The sequence below is a fragment of the Mauremys mutica genome, chromosome 3, assembly GCF_020497125.1.
Source record: "Mauremys mutica isolate MM-2020 ecotype Southern chromosome 3, ASM2049712v1, whole genome shotgun sequence".
NCBI classification, from domain to species: Eukaryota; Metazoa; Chordata; order Testudines; family Geoemydidae; genus Mauremys; species Mauremys mutica.
The window spans coordinates 19,786,958-19,807,361 of NC_059074.1; the positions used below are offsets into that span (position 1 = coordinate 19,786,958).

General features: G+C 39.1%; 1 protein-coding gene across 3 annotated transcripts in view; it reads right to left on the bottom strand.

Annotated features, from left to right (window-relative positions):
• FKBP1B (FKBP prolyl isomerase 1B) overlaps positions 1 to 20,404 on the bottom strand; it is a 96,953-nt gene that overhangs the window by 61,899 nt on the left and 14,650 nt on the right. The window contains exons 1-2 of one of the 3 annotated variants that reach the window (XM_045011332.1): positions 17,413 to 17,427; positions 4,993 to 5,037 (exon numbers count right to left, since the gene is read on the bottom strand). Coding sequence is in view for 1 of the 3 variants with exons in the window: in XM_045011329.1 (XP_044867264.1) it covers positions 4,993 to 5,037; positions 17,183 to 17,192 (55 nt within the window). In the remaining 2 variants the exon portion in view is untranslated. Of the gene's footprint in view, positions 1 to 4,992; positions 5,038 to 17,182; positions 17,351 to 17,412; positions 17,428 to 20,404 lie in introns of those variants that run through there. The other 2 variants (XM_045011329.1, XM_045011331.1) reach the window with 2 other exon arrangements.

Sequence of the window (20,404 nt, forward strand, 5' to 3'; positions counted from 1 at the left end):
TGGAGAAGCCACAACCTGTCCTTTTCGGCTTGTACTGTAGGCTCACAAGAGGAAGGCACAGATATGCAGAAATGAACACGTGGGAGACCAAAAGGGAAGTGACATAAATGAGAAGCCGGGGAATCTGATCCAGAGAAACAAGCACTAATTAGATCAGGTGCTCTGGCTTCTAGTTTATGTTGCTTATCTTTTTGTCTCCCACTCTCGCACATTTCATATAACCAGTGAGTATGATTGTTCCCTCCTATTTCCCCTTCTCCACCCCCTTAGGAATCTTTGAAATGTGCTGCATATCAGAGATTGGAATCTGGCCCTTACTCTTAATGGATATGTTTAAATCTTACTTTTTCCTTCAAAGCCTGTCCATAAAGAAGTGTCAGGTCATTATTTCGTGCTGTAGCTTAATGCCAAGGCTTAACAGCATAGGCTCTCTCTCCTCCATTCATTGAAGAAGCCCTTCATTCACTGAAGGTCAAGGTATTAGAGTGTTATTTTTAAATATGCTCCCAGCATTTAAGAGTTAAAAATAGGCTACGGAGAAAATGTCAGTGAGGCATACAGTAATTAGCTAAACCTTGTTAGACATCACATGAAGATTATAACTCCTCCCAGGAAAAAGCATAGTAAAAGCAGCTTTCACCTGGATTTATACTTAGCAGAGCAGCTGTAGAGTCACAGTGTGAAGGAGTTTGCATTTCAGGCTCCTTGCTTATTAGAAAAAAAAATCAGCTTGATTCACCTACCGGGAAACAACTCAACAGCCAAGGGACTCATTTTCCTTATCAAGATGCTCAAATGAATCCTGTGGATTTTTTACCTTGGAACAATCACCTCTAGGGAGGAAGTTTAAAAGGATGGAGTTGGGAAAGGCAAAACTTCTAAGAACTGGCCTTAATGCCTTGTATCAGGCCATACATCCTGTGCATGGAATGGCCTGGACGGATGGGAAGCAAGTGGCACTGACTGCTTTACATTTTCATCATGGAGAACTCAGGTTTGGTGACTCAAGTGTAATTGGTCAGTTTGAACATGTCCATGGACTTTACTGGGGCTCATGTAGTGCTGCAGACACACCAGCTCTGCTTGCTGTTCAGCATAAAAAACATGTCACTGTTTGGCAGCTGAGCTATAACATTTTGGAAAAGAAAAAGCTCCTGGTTTCTCAGACTTGTGAAATGGGTGAGCCATTCCCAATGCTTCCCCAGGGCTGTGTGTGGCATCCCAAGAAGGATATTTTGGCTGTGCTTACTAAACGGGACGCCTCAGTTTTACACGCTGTTCGTTCTGATAACTCCAGGGTTAAGGCGGATATCAAAAGCAGTGGTCTCATCCACTGTGCTTGCTGGACTAAAGATGGTAATCGCTTAGTGGTTGCTATAGGCAGTGCCCTTCATTCCTACATATGGGATGACGCTCAGAAAGCTTTAAATGCTTGCTTCTTTTGCCCAATATTTGATGTGGGTGGTTATATCTGTGCTATAGAAGCTACTTTAGATTTCCAAATTGCTGTAGCCACAGAGCTTCCATTAGATAAGATCTGCGGCTTAAATGCAGGCATTACTTTTGATGTGCCATCTGGTACTGAAACAGGTTCTTTAACTTCACAGTCTACTCTGGCACTTGGGGATGAGGAATACTCCATGGACCTAAGAAGAAAATCAATAGATTCAGAAAAATCAGTGGCTGTTGATTCAGTAGCTTCTTCTTCATCAGGTCCGGTGGATTTGACCCATATCCTTGCAAACCATCGGAGATCTGATCCCAGTCCTCTCATTCCTCTGAGACGCAAGGACTATGTCCCAGGAAGCAATCAAGACTCTTCATACCTGATCTTGGTGACTTTTGAAAGAAAGGTAACGACCACCCGAAAAGTCAGCATTCCAGGCATTCTGGTCCCTGATATAATAGCTTTTGACCCTAGAGCTCAGATTGTGGCAGTAGCTTCCAATACTTGTAACATTGTTTTGGTTTATTCGGTAACCTCTTCCTGCATGCCCAATATTCAACAAATCCAATTGGAGAAAAGTGAAAGACCGAAGGGTTTGTGCTTCTTGACAGATAAACTCTTGTTGATTTTGATTGGAAAGCAGAAATTCACTGACCCTGCTCTCATTCCATCTTCAAGTTCAGAAAGGTACATTATTCGTTTAATGATCAAAGAATTAATATTTGAAGAAGATTTTTCAGCACCGTCAGATGCCACCCAGAATCTGCTTTCTAATTTTGAATCCTCCATAAATACTCTTGGAAAACGGAAGTTCTTTGAAAATCTTGCCATGGAAGATCAACCCTTGAGCAGGGAGCTGTTAATACCAGGTAGCACTATAATTCAATCCCCTAGTGGCAGGAGAAGACTTATAGAAGAAGTGAAGAGTCCCAGTTATGAACGAAGCTCATCATCAAGTGTGAGTGACCTTGATGAAAAAAGGGTCTCAGGTGACCCATCCATTGCTTTGGAAACGTTGGATGCTGAGCCAATTAATCGGTCAGTGGCCCTCTTTGGACTTGGTACACCAACCAGGTTTTCCAACAGACCAGCTTCTCCTAAAGTGCAGCTGGATGTGTTTCAAGAAATTTCTCTTTCTCCTAAAAATAACAACTGGCCAAGTGAAAAAGGAACAAGTCACATATCCAGGAATCTGGAAAGACTGTGTGGCAGCTTCACTGAGTTACAGCTGCACCTTTCTGAACTAACGGACGCCACTAAAAATGGAAAGAGGTTATCTCTAGCATACCCACCTTTTCAGGAGCCACCTTTTGTCCACATCACTTATCAGGTAATTTTTTTTATTAATTTAACATTCTTATCAGGTAGCTTTTAAAAAATTCTCTTTTTAAACATTTTATTTTAAAGCAAGGGGATGTATTTTAAATTTCACAGTCCAATTAGCAGATTTCATCAGAGCTTGACATTCAACGTGATTCAGAGTTGTGAAATAACTTGCCATTGAAACAATCACTTGCATTTCTGCAACCAGTTGGCGGAATTTTATAGGAGATTCTGCATTAGAAATCAGGGTCTTTTCTTCTTTCATTGGTCAGCTGTAACCACCACTGAGGCTAATTGGAGTTGCATGCGTAGATCAAAAAGGAGCACGGAGCATTAACTATCACTGTACAAAAGGGTTTTGGTTTGTTTCGGTGTAGAAATGGGCCCACAAACACTCCCACTGGATGTGACAGCTACTCCAGTGTCTCTGATGAGCTGAAACAAAACTTCAGAGCTAGACTTCTGCAAAGTTCAGATGGGAAAGAGCTGACCTTTGCAACTTGGCCCATTTCTAGGTTAGTTTTTCACTGACAATCTTTACTCATCAGGACAGTTTAATTTTTTTTTTAAATATTACTGGTCTAACTTGGTTTCTTTAAAAGATGTGTATGTACCTAACTGCTAATTATTTTATTAACTAATAAGTAATATACCAAACCATCAAGTCATTATCCAGCCCTTATTCAGACAAAACTTCCATTGATTTCAATGAGAGTTTTAACCGAGGAAGGACTTCAATTTTTGTCCCATTATTAATTAATTATTATTATTATTGAGACACCATTCAGATTAGTATAATAGGAAACTAGATACATTTATTTGCATATCTTGTAGCTTCTGAAAATACTTTAGGATCCTTTGGTGTGGAAGGCATTATGGAAATATAAGATATTAATTTTTTATTATGCAGTGGTATTAAAATTATAGATCTCTGGGTCAAATTTGATTCTCAGATGTGCGCCAGTGGTTTCCTGTTATACTAATGACAGCCATATGCACATCCAAGAAGAGAATCTTCCTCTACACATCCTGTAAGGAAGTGATTATTTGATTCAAACATCATTCATAACATTTTAGAAATTGCTTCCTTGCCATTTTGGAGTATTAGTGTGTTGGCACTCTGGGTGAAAGCAAAGTGTTTGATCTCGTTTAGTCAATAATTTAACTTGAATATATTGCATAAACTCCAATATAAAAAGAAAAAATACTAGTTTAAATATTTTAGTGTTATATTCACCAAAAAGTAAGCTCCTGTGCCTTACAGTGAATTGAAGCTCTTTTGCCTTCTGAACATTTACTATTTCATTGTCTTGCAAGAAGCCCCTTCTTTTGGGTTAGAATTAGTGGTGCCAATTCTTTTCCAAATAGAAGTTTAGGCTATGGGATCTAGCACCGGCGTAAGGTTTGAATTACAAAGTAAGTGCTTGATTGCACAGACCTATTTTTGCACAAGTCATAAGAAATATGTTTGCTTTTCTTTTAAACCAAAGTGAATTTGGTGCTGGTAGAACGATGCTAGCCTGACCCCATTGGAGAATGAATTTCTTTGTTTATGAAAAGAACAGGTTTTCTTAGCTCATCCAAAGACAGCACCACATTAAACTAATTCAGAAAAAGAGCCACTCAATGAGTGTTCGCAGTGTTGTAGCCATGTTAGTCCCAGGATATGAGAGAGACAAAGGTTGGTGAGGTAATATCTTCTATCAGAAGTTGGCCCAACAAAAGATATTACCCTCACCCACCTTGTCTCTCCAGCTTAATGAATAGGTTTCTTCCACATTTAGGTGTTCTTTGAAGGTCTCTCATCTAAGTACTGACCTAGTCTAACCCTTTTTAGCTTCTGAGATGTAGCAAGAGCACAGTATGAGGTCAAAGATAATGAAAAAGAGATTGATGGCAAAGAGACGTCCAGACAGACAGAGATATATTTTGCCTCAGAGACAGCCAATCATTTTCTCAGAAAATAAATGTTTTGATTAGTTTGGATTCAGATATCTGAGTCTTGTTCCTGCTTCACGAGTTGATTAGTGCTCTCTGAGCTCAGAGACCAGCTGAGCCATGGAGTTACAGCCCCTCAGGAAATGGCCTTACTGCCTTATGTATAAATACCTTTCTGTGGTAAACATTCTAAATATAGGTAACGCTGCAGTACTGTAATACTGTTATTTGTAAGCTCGTCATTGCAAGGTCTGTATCTTTGTATGGGTTTGTACAACACTCACCACAATGTGGGCCCAATCCTGACCGAGGCAGGCATCCGGGCAGTCCTGTATTATAAAATACATAAAATAATAACTACAACACACTATAACAATAGGGCTACTTAAAAACATAAAAGTAAGGTTTGAATCATTATAAGGAAAAAACAGCAGTAATTAATGACCGATTATGAACTTTATTCTGTGACAATGTTAATATACACCAAACTATTGAGAAAACTATGGTCTAAGATAAATCTGACTCTAAATTATTTAACAATTTCCATTTCTCTCCATAGTAAGTTCCAAAAATGGTATTTGTTTCAGTAATGCTATACTAACTGTAAGGAGGAGTCTATGTTCTTTACAGATTTGCCATGACAATACTAACTGTAATTTCTGAGAAACTTATGTCTATTCAGTAGTCCCTGGGCTTATTTCCTATGTAAATTACAGACACTGGTGAGAGCCATGATCACCAGGGATCCTAGAAATCCACTTGCCTTGGAAAAATGTGGAATTTGCACTTTTACAGAGAATCTTTAGTTTTTACATTTTCACCATATACAGTGAAACACCAATTATCTAATCTAATTGGGACCAGGGCCAGAACTGATCATCAAAAATGTGGATAATTAGGAGAATGGACAGGGCTTAGACTGTCAGCCCCATGCAGTGGGACTTCAGCTGTCAACTTAAAAATTGTAAATATGTCAATAACATGTGTTCAACTGATACCTACATATATTGTGGCTAGGGAAACTAAAGTTAAGCATTTCATTTTAACTGCAGACAAATGCGGATTTTTATGTTTTTTTTATTAGGGAATTTGGGGGGTTTTTTATCACTGAAAAGTGCGATCCCTGATCACCACTCAAACTTTGGAGCTGTCACAACTGTAGCTTGTGTAATTGCATTCAGCTATAGAGGTGATGTCATCATTCACCTTGAACAGCATATATTTAGGCTTGGAACTATTAGATTTTTATCAGTAAATGCTGGTAAACATAAATTTCACTGTACAAATACAGACAAAAATATTTCCATTGATAATAATCAAAATGTACAGACAGACAAAGTAAGAAAAATGCAGCTTGTGAACTTATTAGAGTTTCATTTATGGATATTTACTTTGTATATTTTGACACAATATTGACAATTTGTGTTTTAACAGCTATAAAGCTTTAACTTTTCAAATCTCAACATCTACTGTCATTAAATAATTGTTGTCTGACCATCAATTGTCTTGTCTGACCCCTCCCCATAATTTCCTGCAACTGTGAAAATGTAAATTGATAAAAATATTTTAAAACCTTTAGAACAAGCATCAATATTATCTGTCAAAAGTACAAAAAATAAAAATCTAATTCTGCCAGGCCTTCATATATTATTGCAGCTGCATCATGTAGAGATGAATGGTTTTGTGAGTATTGTGGGAGGGCAGGCAGAGAGACTCAGTAACAGGTTTTTATTAAATAAGTAACAAAAGAGTAAGTAAAATAAGTAAAATATGTGGTATAGATTTGTTTCTGAGAGTGCTTTTTGCAACAAGATATTTTATCACTCAGTTTCTCTCTAGAAAAAAAGAACAAATAATTAGCCCCCTTTAGAAACTAATTACAGTAGGAAATTGGACCATCAGGATTCCAGGTGACTGCCATTTAGGCAAACCTCACTAACAGGGATAAGATTCATCTGCTGTAATTTGAAGAATACTGTTAAGCTCACATTTTGTTCACAAGCAGTATTGTGTCAGAAATCGCATCACTGACAGGGTATATCACTTAAACAGAAAACCAAATGTATTTTGGATTATTAGCTCTCAAGATTTCCCACTTAACACCACTGATAGTGTATAGAATTCAATTTAAGCACCCTTCAGACACTGTACATGTACACTGACCTGATCAATTATAAAATAAATAGAAAAGCAGGGTTGTACAGTAAGTTATGAGACGAGTATAGGGTATTCCAGGTAGATGGGAACAACAACAACAAAACCTGGGACACGATCATACACAATAGTGGGAAGGCAAGGGCAGAGGATCAACAGGAGACCAAGGTTAGAGGATTAAAGTGAATGAGCTAAGGAACAGGTATTCAGTATTAGGCGAGAGAGATTGGCAGTAGTAAATTAATCTCTTTATTGGTAATCAAGTCTCATGGCACCCAAATTTCCATCTCCATCAACTCTAAAGGCATGATCCTGAAAGATGTTCTGGTTGGAAGGGGTATGTGAGGTGCTGAGTACCATCAACTCCTAATGCAGTCAGTGCATATATCTCACTAGAAGAACTCAGCACCTTGACATATAGGATACCAAGCTGTCTATATTTCTGTCTTGATTTTTAGATCCGAGCTACACAATAATAACTCTATTCATGAATACCTCAGAGACTATTAATGAAGACTCTCTTTTGGGTAAGATGGCCCTCTTTTGCTCCCAAGTTTCTGATTCAGCTATCGCTTTCCTTAACTCAGGCCTTCACTTTGCTTCCAAAGCAAGAAATCTCAGAGTCATCTTTAACCTCCAACGTTACTTTACTTTCCACATCTCCCTTGTCTGTATTTCTGCTTATCACCAGTTTCAGAACATTATCAGAATTTGTCCTTACCACGTCCTCTCTGCTTTTGCTTACATCCTTATCCAAGCATTAATCACCTCCTATCTTGACTACTGCAGTTCCATTTTTTATGGTCTTCCTAAATCTCTGCCCTCTAAACTTCAGGCTGCCTGACTAGTCTGTCACTCCAGGAATCAGAGTCAGATCACCTTTATCTTCCATCATTTTCATGGCTTCCTTTCTATTCCTATTCTATTTCTATTCAGTGGGGGCGAAGGACCTCCATGACTTTAAGATTAAGCTAGATAAGTTTATGGAGGGGATGGTACGATAGGATAACGGGTTTAGTCAATAGGTCAATAACGTGCCACAATGGTAATTAGTACAAAGGGTCAATGATAGGATATTGTTAGCCTTTTTCCAGAGGGTCTGGCTGGAGAGTCTTGCCCGCATGCTCGGGGTTCAGCTGATCGCCATATTTGGGGTCGGGAAGGAATTTTCCTCCAGGGTAGATTGGCAGTGGCCCTGGAGGTTTTTCGCCTTCCTCCGAAGCATGGGGCAGGGGTCGCTTGCTGGTGGATTATCTGCTACTAGAACTCTTTAAATCATGATTTGGAGCATTCAACAGCAGAGTCAAGGGAGAGAATTATTTCAGGAGTGGGTGGATCGGCTTATGTGGCCTGCATCTTGCAGGAGGTCAGACTAGATGATCATAATGGTCCCTTCTGATCTTGAATTCTATGATTCTATGATTCCTCAATCCAATTCAAAACTGCCCTCCTGATTATTGAAATGGTTCATGGATTTACTACAGCTGAAAGAAATGGAGGAAGGACTAGGCTGTGGGTAGATCGGGGAGAATGAAGCACATTTTTTGCCTTTAAAAAAAAAAGGATGTTTTCTGCATTACATAGCTTGTTTCCATAGAAACAGATTTGCCACTCTTAGTGACACTAACGAGTATGTACACATGAGATGCCCCATGGACTTTAATGGGATCATTGGTGGAATAAGGCACTATTCAAGGTAAGTCAGTATCACAATCTGGTCCATAGATAGTAAGCTGGGCTACCCACAACTGTGAGTGGACAGTGGACTCTGATTTGCACCACTACCTCATCAGTAGCTGGACTTAAATTCATAGAGATGATCTTTGTACCAAGGTGAATGAATGCGGGTGGTACAGGAGGATGTACAAGATTAAAATTAAACAAAAGGGTTAAGAAGAGGAAAGGATAGAGTTGAAGATATTGGCAGACTGATGGGTGGGGATAAAATATGTTGTTTACTTATAGTACAAACAGATTGTATAAAACATCTAATCCAAGGCCTTTTAAAAACCTATTTGCTCTTTGCTTTAGTAAACAATTTTCCACCCATAAATATACTAGTTCACATGTTACAAATAGATAGCATGGACTTGACCACGGTAGCCTCCCAGCCATGTACTGGAAAACAGTTACTGCTAGGGCATTTCAAGCCCTCATCTGGAAAGGACCTTAGAATTTTCATATATTTAGCACACCACTTTTCTTCAATTTTCTTACAAGATTTCTTGAGGTTTGATTGTATTCATACTTCAATATCTGGTTATGATCTCTCACTTCATTTGCAGTTTTGAATAATGTTATCTTTTGAATAATAAAGTCAGTAACCTGACTAACCTGCACTTTTTGAAACAAGAAAGAATTTGAGATAATAGTTTTTCCTCAAGACCTCATAAGGTTTGGTGAAAGAAACTCATGAATGGAAGAGACAAATATGACTCAGAAAATAAAGATTCTTAGTGTGATAGGAACATACCCTGTCACTGAATGGGGGAAGACAGTAGCAAAGAATGATCATTAACCATAGAATCATAGAATTGTAGGACTGGAAGAGACCTCGAGAGGTCATCTAGTCCAGTCCCCTGCACTCATGGCAGGAATACGTATTATCTAGACCAGTGATTCTCAAACAAACCGGCCTGGCCCACCAGGGGCTTTCCCTGAACAAGTGGCGGCCCTAGTTTGAGAACCACTGATCTAGACCATTCCTGACAGGTGTTTGTCTAACCTGCTCTTAAAAATCTCCAATGATTGAGAGCCCACAACCTCCCTGGGCAATTTATTCCAGTGCTTGACCATCCTGACAGGAAATTTTACCTAATGTCCAACCTAAACCACCCTTGCTGCAATTTAAGCTTATTGCTTCTTCTCTCATCCTCAGAGGTTAAGGAGAACAATTTTCCTCCCTCCTCCTTATAACAACATTGTAGTACTTGAAAACTGTTATCAAGTCCCTTCTCAGTCTTCTTTTCTCCAGATTAAACAAACCCAATTTTTTTAATCTTCCTTCTTAGGTCATGTTTTCTAGACCTTGAATCATTTTTGTTGCTCTTCTCTGGACTTTCTCTAATCTGTCCACATCTTTCCTTAAATGTGGCGCCCAGAACTGAACACAATATTCCAGTTGAGGCCTAATCAGTGTAGAGCAGAGCGGAAGAATTACTTCTCATGTCTTGCTTAGAACACTCCTGCTAATACATCCCAGAATGATGTTTGCATGTTTTGCAAGTGTTACACTGTTGACTCATATTTAGCTTGTGATCCACTATGACCCCCAGATCCCTTTCTGCAGTACTCCTTCCTAGGCAGTCATTTCCTATTTTGTATGTGTGCAACTGATAGTTCCTTCCTAAATTTAGTACTTTGCATTTGGTCCTTATTGAATTTCATCCTATTTACTTAAGACTATTTCTCCAGTTTGTCAAGATCATTTTCAATTTTAATCCTATACTCCAAAGCACTTGCAACCTCTCCCAGCTTGGTATCGTCCATAAAATTTATAAGAGTATTCTGAATGCCATTATCTAAATCATTTATGAAGGTAATGAACAGAACCGGACCCAGAGTTGATCCCTGTGGGACCCCACTCAATATGCCCTTCCCGCCTGACTGTGAACCATTGATAACTACTCTCTGAGGATGTTTCCAACCAGTTATGCACCCAATTTATAGTAGTTCCATCTAGGTTGTATTTCCCTAGTTTGTTTATGACAAGGTCATGCAAGACAGTATAAAAAGCCTAAAGTCAAAATTAGGGCTGTCGATTAATCGCAGTTAACTCACGCGATTAATTTTAAAAAATTAATCGGGATTAAAAAAATTAATTGGTATTAATTGCACTGTTAAACAATAGAATACCAACTGAAAATTATTAAATATTTTTGGATGCTTTTTTACATTTTCAAATATATTGATTTCAATTACAACACAGAATACAAAGTGCACGGTGTTCATTTTATATTATTATTTTTATTACAAATATTTGCACTGTAAAAATGATAAACAAATAATGACTTGATAAACAATAATAAAATGTCAAGTATTGGAGGGGTAGCCATGTTAGTCTGTATCCACAAAAGAACAAGGAGGCTGGTGGCACCTTAAAGACTAATAGATTTATTTGGGCATAAGTGTTCGTGGGTAAAAAAACCCCACTTCTTCAAATACATGGAATGAAGATGCATCTGAAGAGGTGGGTTTTTATTCATGAAAGCTTATGCCCAGATAAATCTGTTAGTCTTTAATGATAAAAATGATAATTGAAATACTTTTCAATTCAAATCATACAAGTACCATAATGCAATATCTTTATCATGAAAGTGCAACTTACAAATATAGATTTTTTTTGGTTACATAACTGCACTCAAAAAACCACAACAATGTAAAAATTTAGAGCCTTCAAGCCCATGCTGTCCTACTTCTTGTTCAGCCAATCGCTAAGACAAACAAGTTTGTTTACATTTACGGGACATAATGCCGCCTGCTTCTTATTTACAATGTCACCTTAAAGTGAGAACAGGCATTTACATGGCACTTTTGTAGCCAGCATTGCAAGGAATTTACGTGCCAGATAAGCTAAACATTCGTATACCCCTTCATGCTTCAGACACCATTCCAGAGGACATGCTTCCAGGCTGATGACGTTCATTTAAAACAATGCGTTAATTAAATTTGTGATTGCACTCCTTGGGGAAGAATTATATGTCTCCTGCTCTGTTTTACCCGCATTCTGCCATATATTTCATGTTATAGCAGTCGCGGATGATGACCCAGCACACGTTGTTCATTTTACGAACACTTTCACTTCAGATTTAACAAAACGCAAAGAAGGCATGAATGTGAGTGAATCTGAAGTGCCTTCTAAAATCTGAGAGGGATGAGGTGTTGAGCATGCTTTCAGAAGTCTTAAAAGAGCAACACTCCGATGCGGAAACTACAGAACCCGAACCACCAAAAAAGAAAAACAACCTTCTGCTAGTGGCATCCGACTCAGATAATGAAAATGAACATGCGTTGGTCTGCACTGCTTTGGATCGTTATCAAGCAGAACCCGTTGTCGGCATGGACGTCTGTCCTCTGGAAGGGTGATTGAAGCATGAAGGGACATATGAATCTTTAGCGCATCTGGCACATAAATATCTTGCGATGCCGGCTACAACTGTGCCATGCAAACACCTGTTGTCACTTTCAGGTAACATTGTAAACAAGAAGCGGGCAGCATTATCTCCTGCAAATGTAAACAAACATGTTTGTCTCAGTGATTGGCTGAACAAGAAGTAGGACTGAGTGGACATGCAGGCTCTAAAATTTTTAATTGTTTTATTTTTTAGTGTAGTTTTTTTTGTACATAACTGTACATTTGTAAGTTCAACTTTCATGATAAAGAGATCGCACTACATTATTTGTATTAGATGAATTGAAAAATACTATTTCTTTTGTTTTTTTACTGTGCAAATATTTTTAATAAAAAATAATAATATAAAGTGAGCACTGTACACTTTAATTGAAATCAATATATTTGAAAATGTAGAAAACATCCAAAAATATTTAAATAAATGGTATTCTATTATTGTTTAACAGTGAAATTAATCGTGATTAATTTTTTTAATTGGTTGACACCTCTAGTCAAGATATATCACATCTACCATAGTATAAATGTAGTATTTCAACTTTTTCCTATCACGTACATTACAAATTTATCTGTTCAGGAAGGCTCAGTGAAGCAGAACCCAGGACTGTAGTAGAAAACCTTTAGTTGCTGAGTTTCTGGAAAGCTGCCAAGAAAGGGAGAAGAATAAGGTAGAATAACAATAGCTCTTTCGGAGGTGGCAGGCAAATTAGTGTTGCCAACTCGTGCGATTTTATTGTGAGTCTCGCACTATTTAATGTTTTACTTAAAGCTTCAGTTCATTGAGACATGTGGTTACATGAGATTCTCAGCTTTCATTTAAAAAAAAAGTTTTCTAGCCCTCCAGGTTGCAGAGAAATGCTTGAACATGTGACTTGAGGGTACCCTAAAGGTTCAAAAACAAAAAGAAAAAACATCCAATCCATTTTTTTTAAATCTTGTGATCTTTAAGGCAGCTTTGTGATTTTTGGGTCCTGACTCAGGAGTTTGGAAAGTTTGGGTTGGCAATACTGAGACTGCCTGGCTGCAAGCTATGTGATCCTTTTACAAAGCTGTAAAATCTGGTGACGGTTAAGCTGCGGCAGATGAGGGAAAGGCTTGCTCATGTTGCCAGATTCTTGTTGAGGGAGAGCTGGAACCAGATACATTAAAGGAAGTTGGCCAAAAGAAGCCTGGGCAGATAATATCCACTTGAGTATCTGGAAATATTTGTCACTTCTGTATACATATCCCCTTAGTCCTCCAATAAACTTTGTTTATGGATAAAGCAGTTTACAGTAAAGACTTTGAAACTGAAAACTACAAGCCCTTTTAGCCCCTTAGAGAGAGCAATACATCAGAATCAGAGAGACAGCTTCTAGGAACAGACAGTGAAACTTGATGGAGTTGGAGGAAGAAGGATCTTGGGGTTAAAGCACAAGGGTGGGAGGCATGAGATCTTGCTTCTATTCTCTACACTGCCACAAATTACCTGTATGGGCTTCAGTAAATCACTTAATTTCTCTGTGCCTTGGTTTCATCATCTATAAAATAGGAATTATAATCAACTACTTCTCAAGAATGTTATGAGGCTAAATTGATTAATGTATGTAAAGCATTATGTGTTCCTCAAAGAAAAGATGCATTATTGTTACTTAAACTAAATGATAAATCAGAAGAGGCTGAAATAATTTGGAGCAATTAAAAACAGAGGAAGCCCATGATCTAACAGAATTCTTCAACTGTCAGACATAAAATGTAACAGAGATTAATTTATCTCTATAAACAGGAGAAGTGCCTGACCACTGGAGAGAGACCAATGTAACACTAATGTTTAAAAGCAATGAAAAGAAAAAAAAATCTGTGAAACTAAAGATCTGGATTTCTGAAATCTGTACAAGGAAAATATGTAAAATCATAGGTAGGAATAAGATAAAGGATCTTGGACAGAACAGACTGGTCTAAGACAGTCCATGTGGTTTTATAAAGAGTAGGTCATACTATAAAATTGTGATTCACTTCTTGGGGGAGGCTACAATAAGAGCTGGCAGGATTAAGCAAAAAATATAATGCACCAAATTCATCCCTAACATAACTTTACTAATTATAATCAACTGATTTGTAGTCAATTGAGATGGTGCTGGGATGAATTTGTCTTGATCATTCTTGACTTGAAGATAACTGGTATGAAGAAATGGGCCTGCACTACATCCAAAACCCTTCAAATTCCATGAAGGATCACCTTTGGGTCAGAATTTTTCAGCTCAGGCCCATCGTTGTTTATAAGTTATTGATGCAAGAGCAAATCAGACAACGGTTTTTTTGTTTCTATCAGTATTCAGGCAAAATGTGGCAGTGTTTGGATCGTACAAGCTCATAAGAACAAAAAAAAATTGCTTTTGTGCACAAATATCTGTTCTGCATATATAAATATCAATTTTTGACTGCAAATGCAAAGGTCTGCAGGGACACTCATTATACCCATGGCTGAAAATTAAGTCTCTTGAACCCTGTGTATAAATCTAAGTGCAATATAGTATTACTAAAAAGAAAAGCAAGAACTTGAGGGGAACTAAAATGACCAGGGAAGAGGTCTCATAAATTATGGCTACAAACGAAGATTAAAGAAATTACCAGTGGTTTAAGATCAGAAAGGAAAAGACTGAAAGGGGACTTATGTGAAGTATTTCAAATTACTTGGATTTTTTTCTTCCAGTCATTACACAATAACAAATTGCTAATTATTTTTAGCATGGGGACAAGAGTACAAATATCTGCAGGGATTTTTTTTTTAATTTAGAGAAATTTGTACAGTGCCTATCCTAATAGGACCTCTCAGAGCAACCATAATACACAAATTAAATAATATTAAGCTACTCATCTGCATGAGTTATTCAAAATAGAATGGGGAAAAGGTAATTTCACAGAAGCTCAGTGGCACTGTGATGGTATTTATAACCCAGTGTGGTTACTTGAAAACCAGGAGGATTTAGTGTGCTGCAATGAAAGAAAAGAGACTACGTGGTTTAGGAAGGGTTTAAAATGCTGCGGAGTAAAGAGCATGTGGCTGCAGAAAAACTGTTTGAGATGTGGACAGAATTAAAAGCAGCAAGAGAGCTTGAATAGAAACTAAGAATTGAGCATTAAAGGAGATTAGGAGACATTTATTTAAGCCAAAGGTTAATTAACATGTGGAACAGATTACTCAGTACAGAAATAGAAGATGCAGCTGTGAACTGATTTAAAAAGAAGTTTGACATCAAGAAGAAATATCAAAGGATACAAAGTGCAAACACTAACTAGAGCAGAACCCAAATTAGGTTTAGGGTAGATGGTGTCTCTTCTTTCTGTCCTAAAATGTTACAGTGCTGCAGTTGGTTTCATGCTGAATACACAAAAGGAAGAGTTGGAGGAGGAAGAGGTCAACAGCATAGTAATTAAATTAGAAGATTATGTTAAATTGGGAGGTGTTGCAAACACAAGTGATGCCAGAGGAATAAAATAGGTTCTAAAGAAATGGAAAATAAAGGCAGGAAATAAAGTGAGCTTCAAAGTAGAAAAATACAGTAGTATGTTTTAGGGGGAAGTAATCCAAACCATAGATATTTAATAATGGGAGAGAGTCACTTGAAAAGCAGTAGAGTCCTGTGGCACCTTATAGACTAACAGACGTATTGGAGCATGAGCTTTCGTGGGTGAATACCCACTTTGTCAGATGCAACTTGAAAAGCAGTAATGCTGAAATTTGTCTCTGGATAATAGTGGACAGCAAATTATATATAAGCATATCTATCAATTACATAGCTGCTTAGACTTTACAATCATCTGGTGTTCCTCATGCTGTGGTCTTGTGGACTTGGGCTTGGATCCATAGAGGTATTTAGGCTCCTAATTTCTATTGACTTTGATGAAAGTTGGGAGCCTAAATATCTCTGTGGATCTGGACCAAAATGGGTGGCATCAGTAGGAACAGAATTCAGAGGCCTCAGTCCTCAGTCCAGCTAAAGTCCACCCAACACAGCACCAAAGAGGAGGACAAGGCTGGCTGGATGCCATCTTTATACTCCCCCATTCGCTGGTTTGGCTCCCAGTATAAGTTCCACCCCTCCTTAGAAAGCTATACCAGACATGCCAAGACAGATTCCCTAGTGCCAAAAAATTAAAAATTCTGCACCAAAAAATAAAAATTCTGTGCACACAATATTTTAAAATTCTGCAAAATTCTGCAAATTTTATTTGTCAAATAAATGTGGAGGCTCCAGCCTGGCATTGGGGAGCACAGGCCACTGGCTGCACAGAGGTGGGAGATCACTGTGCAGCTCGCCCACCAGGACACGTATTCAGCAGTGAGGCTACACCCAACCCTGACACAGCACAAGGACTGGGCCTGCCCCAGAAACATCCCATGGCTCTTCCTCTCCCTACCAGGTGCACCAGGTATGAGGCAGGCTCAACAAGGCAGGATCCAAGTGTTGAGGGGTTTAGTGTGTGGGGATCCAAGTGAAGGGGGAATCTGGATGCCGTAAGAGTATGGGGAAAGAGGGTCCAACTGGTAAAATTGCACAAAATTACTCAGAAGATTAATATTAGATCATAAAAATACTGTAAAGGCGCATCTGTCTCAGACACGTGTTAAACCACGGGATACAGGTTGTGCATCAATGCTAATGAGAACAAAGGGAACTTACACAACCTATAGAAAATTGGGGTCCCTTAAGTTTCCAGGGGACACTGACCAATAAGAGAAAAGAGGGTGGACACTTTTATGGACACACGCAGAATGCAGGTGTAGACAGAATCACATTATAAATAGAGGATGCCCAGAATGGGAAAACTGAGCTCTCCCTGGGAGACTCCAGCAGGAACCATCCCTCTACTGATGATCAAGCCATGAGAGACCCATCAGACCCTTGTACTGTTGTTAAGAATGTGAGTATAACTATATTTGTAACTTGTGCATAGGTCTCTATAGAATTTCTATATGCTTGGGTAATCATAACTTAAAACTTTTAAAATAGACTAGACTTTGTACTGGTGGATGTATGTGTGGTCACTACTCTTGATCTTTATGTGTTCCTAGAGAATCTAACTCTGAAACAAACAGCAGAGATGACTTTCACTCTGTTAAGCTTGAAACTGTAGCTGCCAGAGCTGAACCCACGGTGATTTAATACCATGTTATAAAATTCACTTTAAATCAAATAAAAGGCTACAACCTGCAGACATGACTCTAAGGAGCCAGGATCCAAATGAGTTCCTCTCTTCTTGGCCTGGTGAGACAGAACCTGTAATACTGCAGTTAAATATGGGTGCCTTATTCCCATAAATATATAGATATATTGTTGGGAGTAAAGAGAAGATGAAAACCCAAAATGATAAAGGAGCTGTAGGGCCTGATTCTTGAAGTAAAAAGTGGCTAGTATTCTAACATGACCTTTTCTTTTACCTGTATGTGTCCACAGAAGTATTTCTCAAATGGAACTGTTGCTGAGGAAACAAGAACTGTTCTCCTTTGTGATGGCAAGATCCATCTGAATTTAGTCCAGCAGCTTTTTGATCTACCCATTATTGAAATGAAACATGGTACGTTTTGTATATTTCTGGTGGCTGGGTTACAGATGACATTTTCAATATCAAAGTTGTACTTGGAAACATATATAGGTATTTTGACATTTTTCCCAATAAGCCCTTGTTTTTCTTGTCTGAAACATGGCAGAATGTAGTAGTCCTGGCATGAAGTAGTAATAACAAACACCAAACACCTGGTTTCCATCATCAGCACGCCACTATAAAAATTGTTCTACTACCTCTGTCAGAACATCTCCCAAAATTACTTAAATGTTAGGGATAATTGCATAGCTGCCTGTGACAGAGTGCTGGGCAATAGCACCTAAGCCAGCACTCTGGTCACTGCAGATCTAATTAATTACCCCAGAGAAGACCTCATTAAGAAGAGTTGTGCCTAACTTATTGGCTGGGGAGAACTAAGAGGCTAATTAGGCTGTTAGGCAAATGGTACAAAAGGCACAGGAAGGCAGTGGGATGGAAGGAAGCAGATTGGGGGAGAGAGAGAAAGAGAGAGAGAGAGAGAGAGAGAGAGATTGCTCTTCCCTGCTTACCTCAGGAGCTGAAGACTCCCTAGGACAGTAGGTGTAAGTAAGGCGTATAAGGGTGGTGGAAAGCAATATTGTAAATTATAAATATTGTAAATTGCATGGAGTGTTTTACCAGCAAAAATGTCTTTGAGCTGTTTGTGGACTTGAGCAGAGGCAAGATAGAGTAAGAAGGCAATGACAGAACAAGGAGTAATGGTCTCAAGTTGCAGTGTGGGAGGTTTAGGTTGGATATTAGGAAAAACGTTTTCACTAGGAGGGTGGTAAAGCACTGGAATCTGCTTCCTTAGAGGTTTTTAAGGTCAGGCTTGACAAAGCTCTGGCTGGGATGATTTAGTTGGGGATTGGTCCTGCTTTGAACAGGGGGTTGGACTAGATGACCTCTTGAGGTCCCTTCCAACCCTGATAGTCTATGATTCTATGAAGAGCAAGTGTGCCCTACCATGCTGCCCCCTAACCAGAGCAGTCAGTTAGATTCCTCTGTGGAGGGAGACAGAGAAAATAATCAGGACACAAAGTTCTTTGTAAACGGGGATGCTTCCTTTTAAAGCCTTTTGGCATCTTTATCCCTTTCCACAAACATGCCACGTACCTGATGAAACGAGGGGCTGGGGAAGGGGGGATCATTCCTAGGATATTACACTTTTTATGTCTGGAAATTCTTGGGATTAGTGTAATCTAAAATTAGCACAGGAGCTAGTGTTCTAATCTGCCAAACTTCTCTTTCCCTTCCACTCTCTGAGTGGCTTCCCTCCCTAAGGGACACCCAACAATAAATCCCTACCTCCCAGCCCAGTTGCCACCAACAAATAAAAATATTCCTCATAATTAGAGCTGGGTGGGAGATGATTTTCCTGTCCCATGAAAATTTTCAACGTTTCAAAAATGTTCAGAGAGCAAAAGCAATCCTGGCCCCAATAGCCTAGTGGTTAGGGCACTCACCTGGGATGAGGGAAACCTAGGTTTAAATCCCTGCTCTGAATCAGATACTTGATCTTGGCTTTCCCATATCTACCAGGCTATTGGCTATTCTGGGATAGGATTCTCTCTCATTTTGACCAAAACCTCCATTCTGTACCCAAGAAACCTTCCTGACTATGTAATACGCTATGATTGGCAGTTTACAGCTAAACAGAGACCAGCAGAGGGATGGCATGAGTGCTGTCAGTGAGGACAGACTTACGTAGGAAAATCTGCACAGCACCTGCTTACACCGGGCCTGATTCATCCTGGTGCTGATGCTGAGACCAGTGCAAACACTGAGAATGGTGTCTCCCTGACACTGGGGATCCCTGAAACTGGTTTGGTCTTGATTGCCTTAACATGTACCCTGGCTGCAGTGGTCTCTCTGGATAGCTCTAGCAGCCAAGCATGGGTGGGACATAAGACATCTCTCCCTTTATCAGCATACCTTTTACCCTGGAGGTGGCTGCAGGTGGTGGAATAGAGCCAACCATGCCAACTGTTCACCTACTGAGGAGGCCCTCTATGGAATTGGTATTTTCAGAGAGATCCCTTTGCAGCAACACAAAGTGGCTTTAACATGGGGAGGAGGGGATGAATTCCCATCTTTGGCCAGTTCTTGAGTTTAAGAGCACCAAATTCACCTGTTTAATTAAAAAAACACGGTGAGATTATTATGAAAATGAACAAGAAAGCCTCTTTTCAGCCTATAGAAAGGCTGATAGTTTAGTTAACATCGGCACTCTTCATTTTGATGCCCCAGGTTTTACAGAAGACAAATGCCACAACACAGAAGCACCTCCAGATGTCTCTTCTGTCCAGTGTGCTGTTACACTCTTCAAAAAAGGAGTCTGTTTGTAAAGAGCAAAGAGAATTGTTGAACCAAGAATCCCTCTCAAACCATGCAAAATTTACCAGATTCAGAGCAGAGGGATTTATGTGATTCTTCAGTCAATTGAAGAATTGACCGGGGGTCGGGGGAGGTTGCACTCCCTGAGTTTTCCTTTGAGTTTGGGATTTGGGTGAGCTGCAAAGTCAAAGTATAATCCATCAAAATTGCTGAGTTTCACCTTGTTTTGCATTGAAACCCTGTAAAACCACAAGTTTTGCATAGTTTTGACACAAAACCATGAGATGGCCTGGGCACAAGCGACATGTTTGTGAACATTAGCAGACTGTACAACAAATGTGGGGTGACTTTCCAGTATGCAACAAAGCACAAAGTATACTGAAGGGTTAACAAAAATGTTACTCAGCTCCATCCCATCCTCTAATGCCACATAATTAGATCGGTTTCAGAGTAGCAGCCGTGTTAGTCTGTATCCGCAAAAAGAACAGGAGTACTTGTGGCACCTTAGAGAC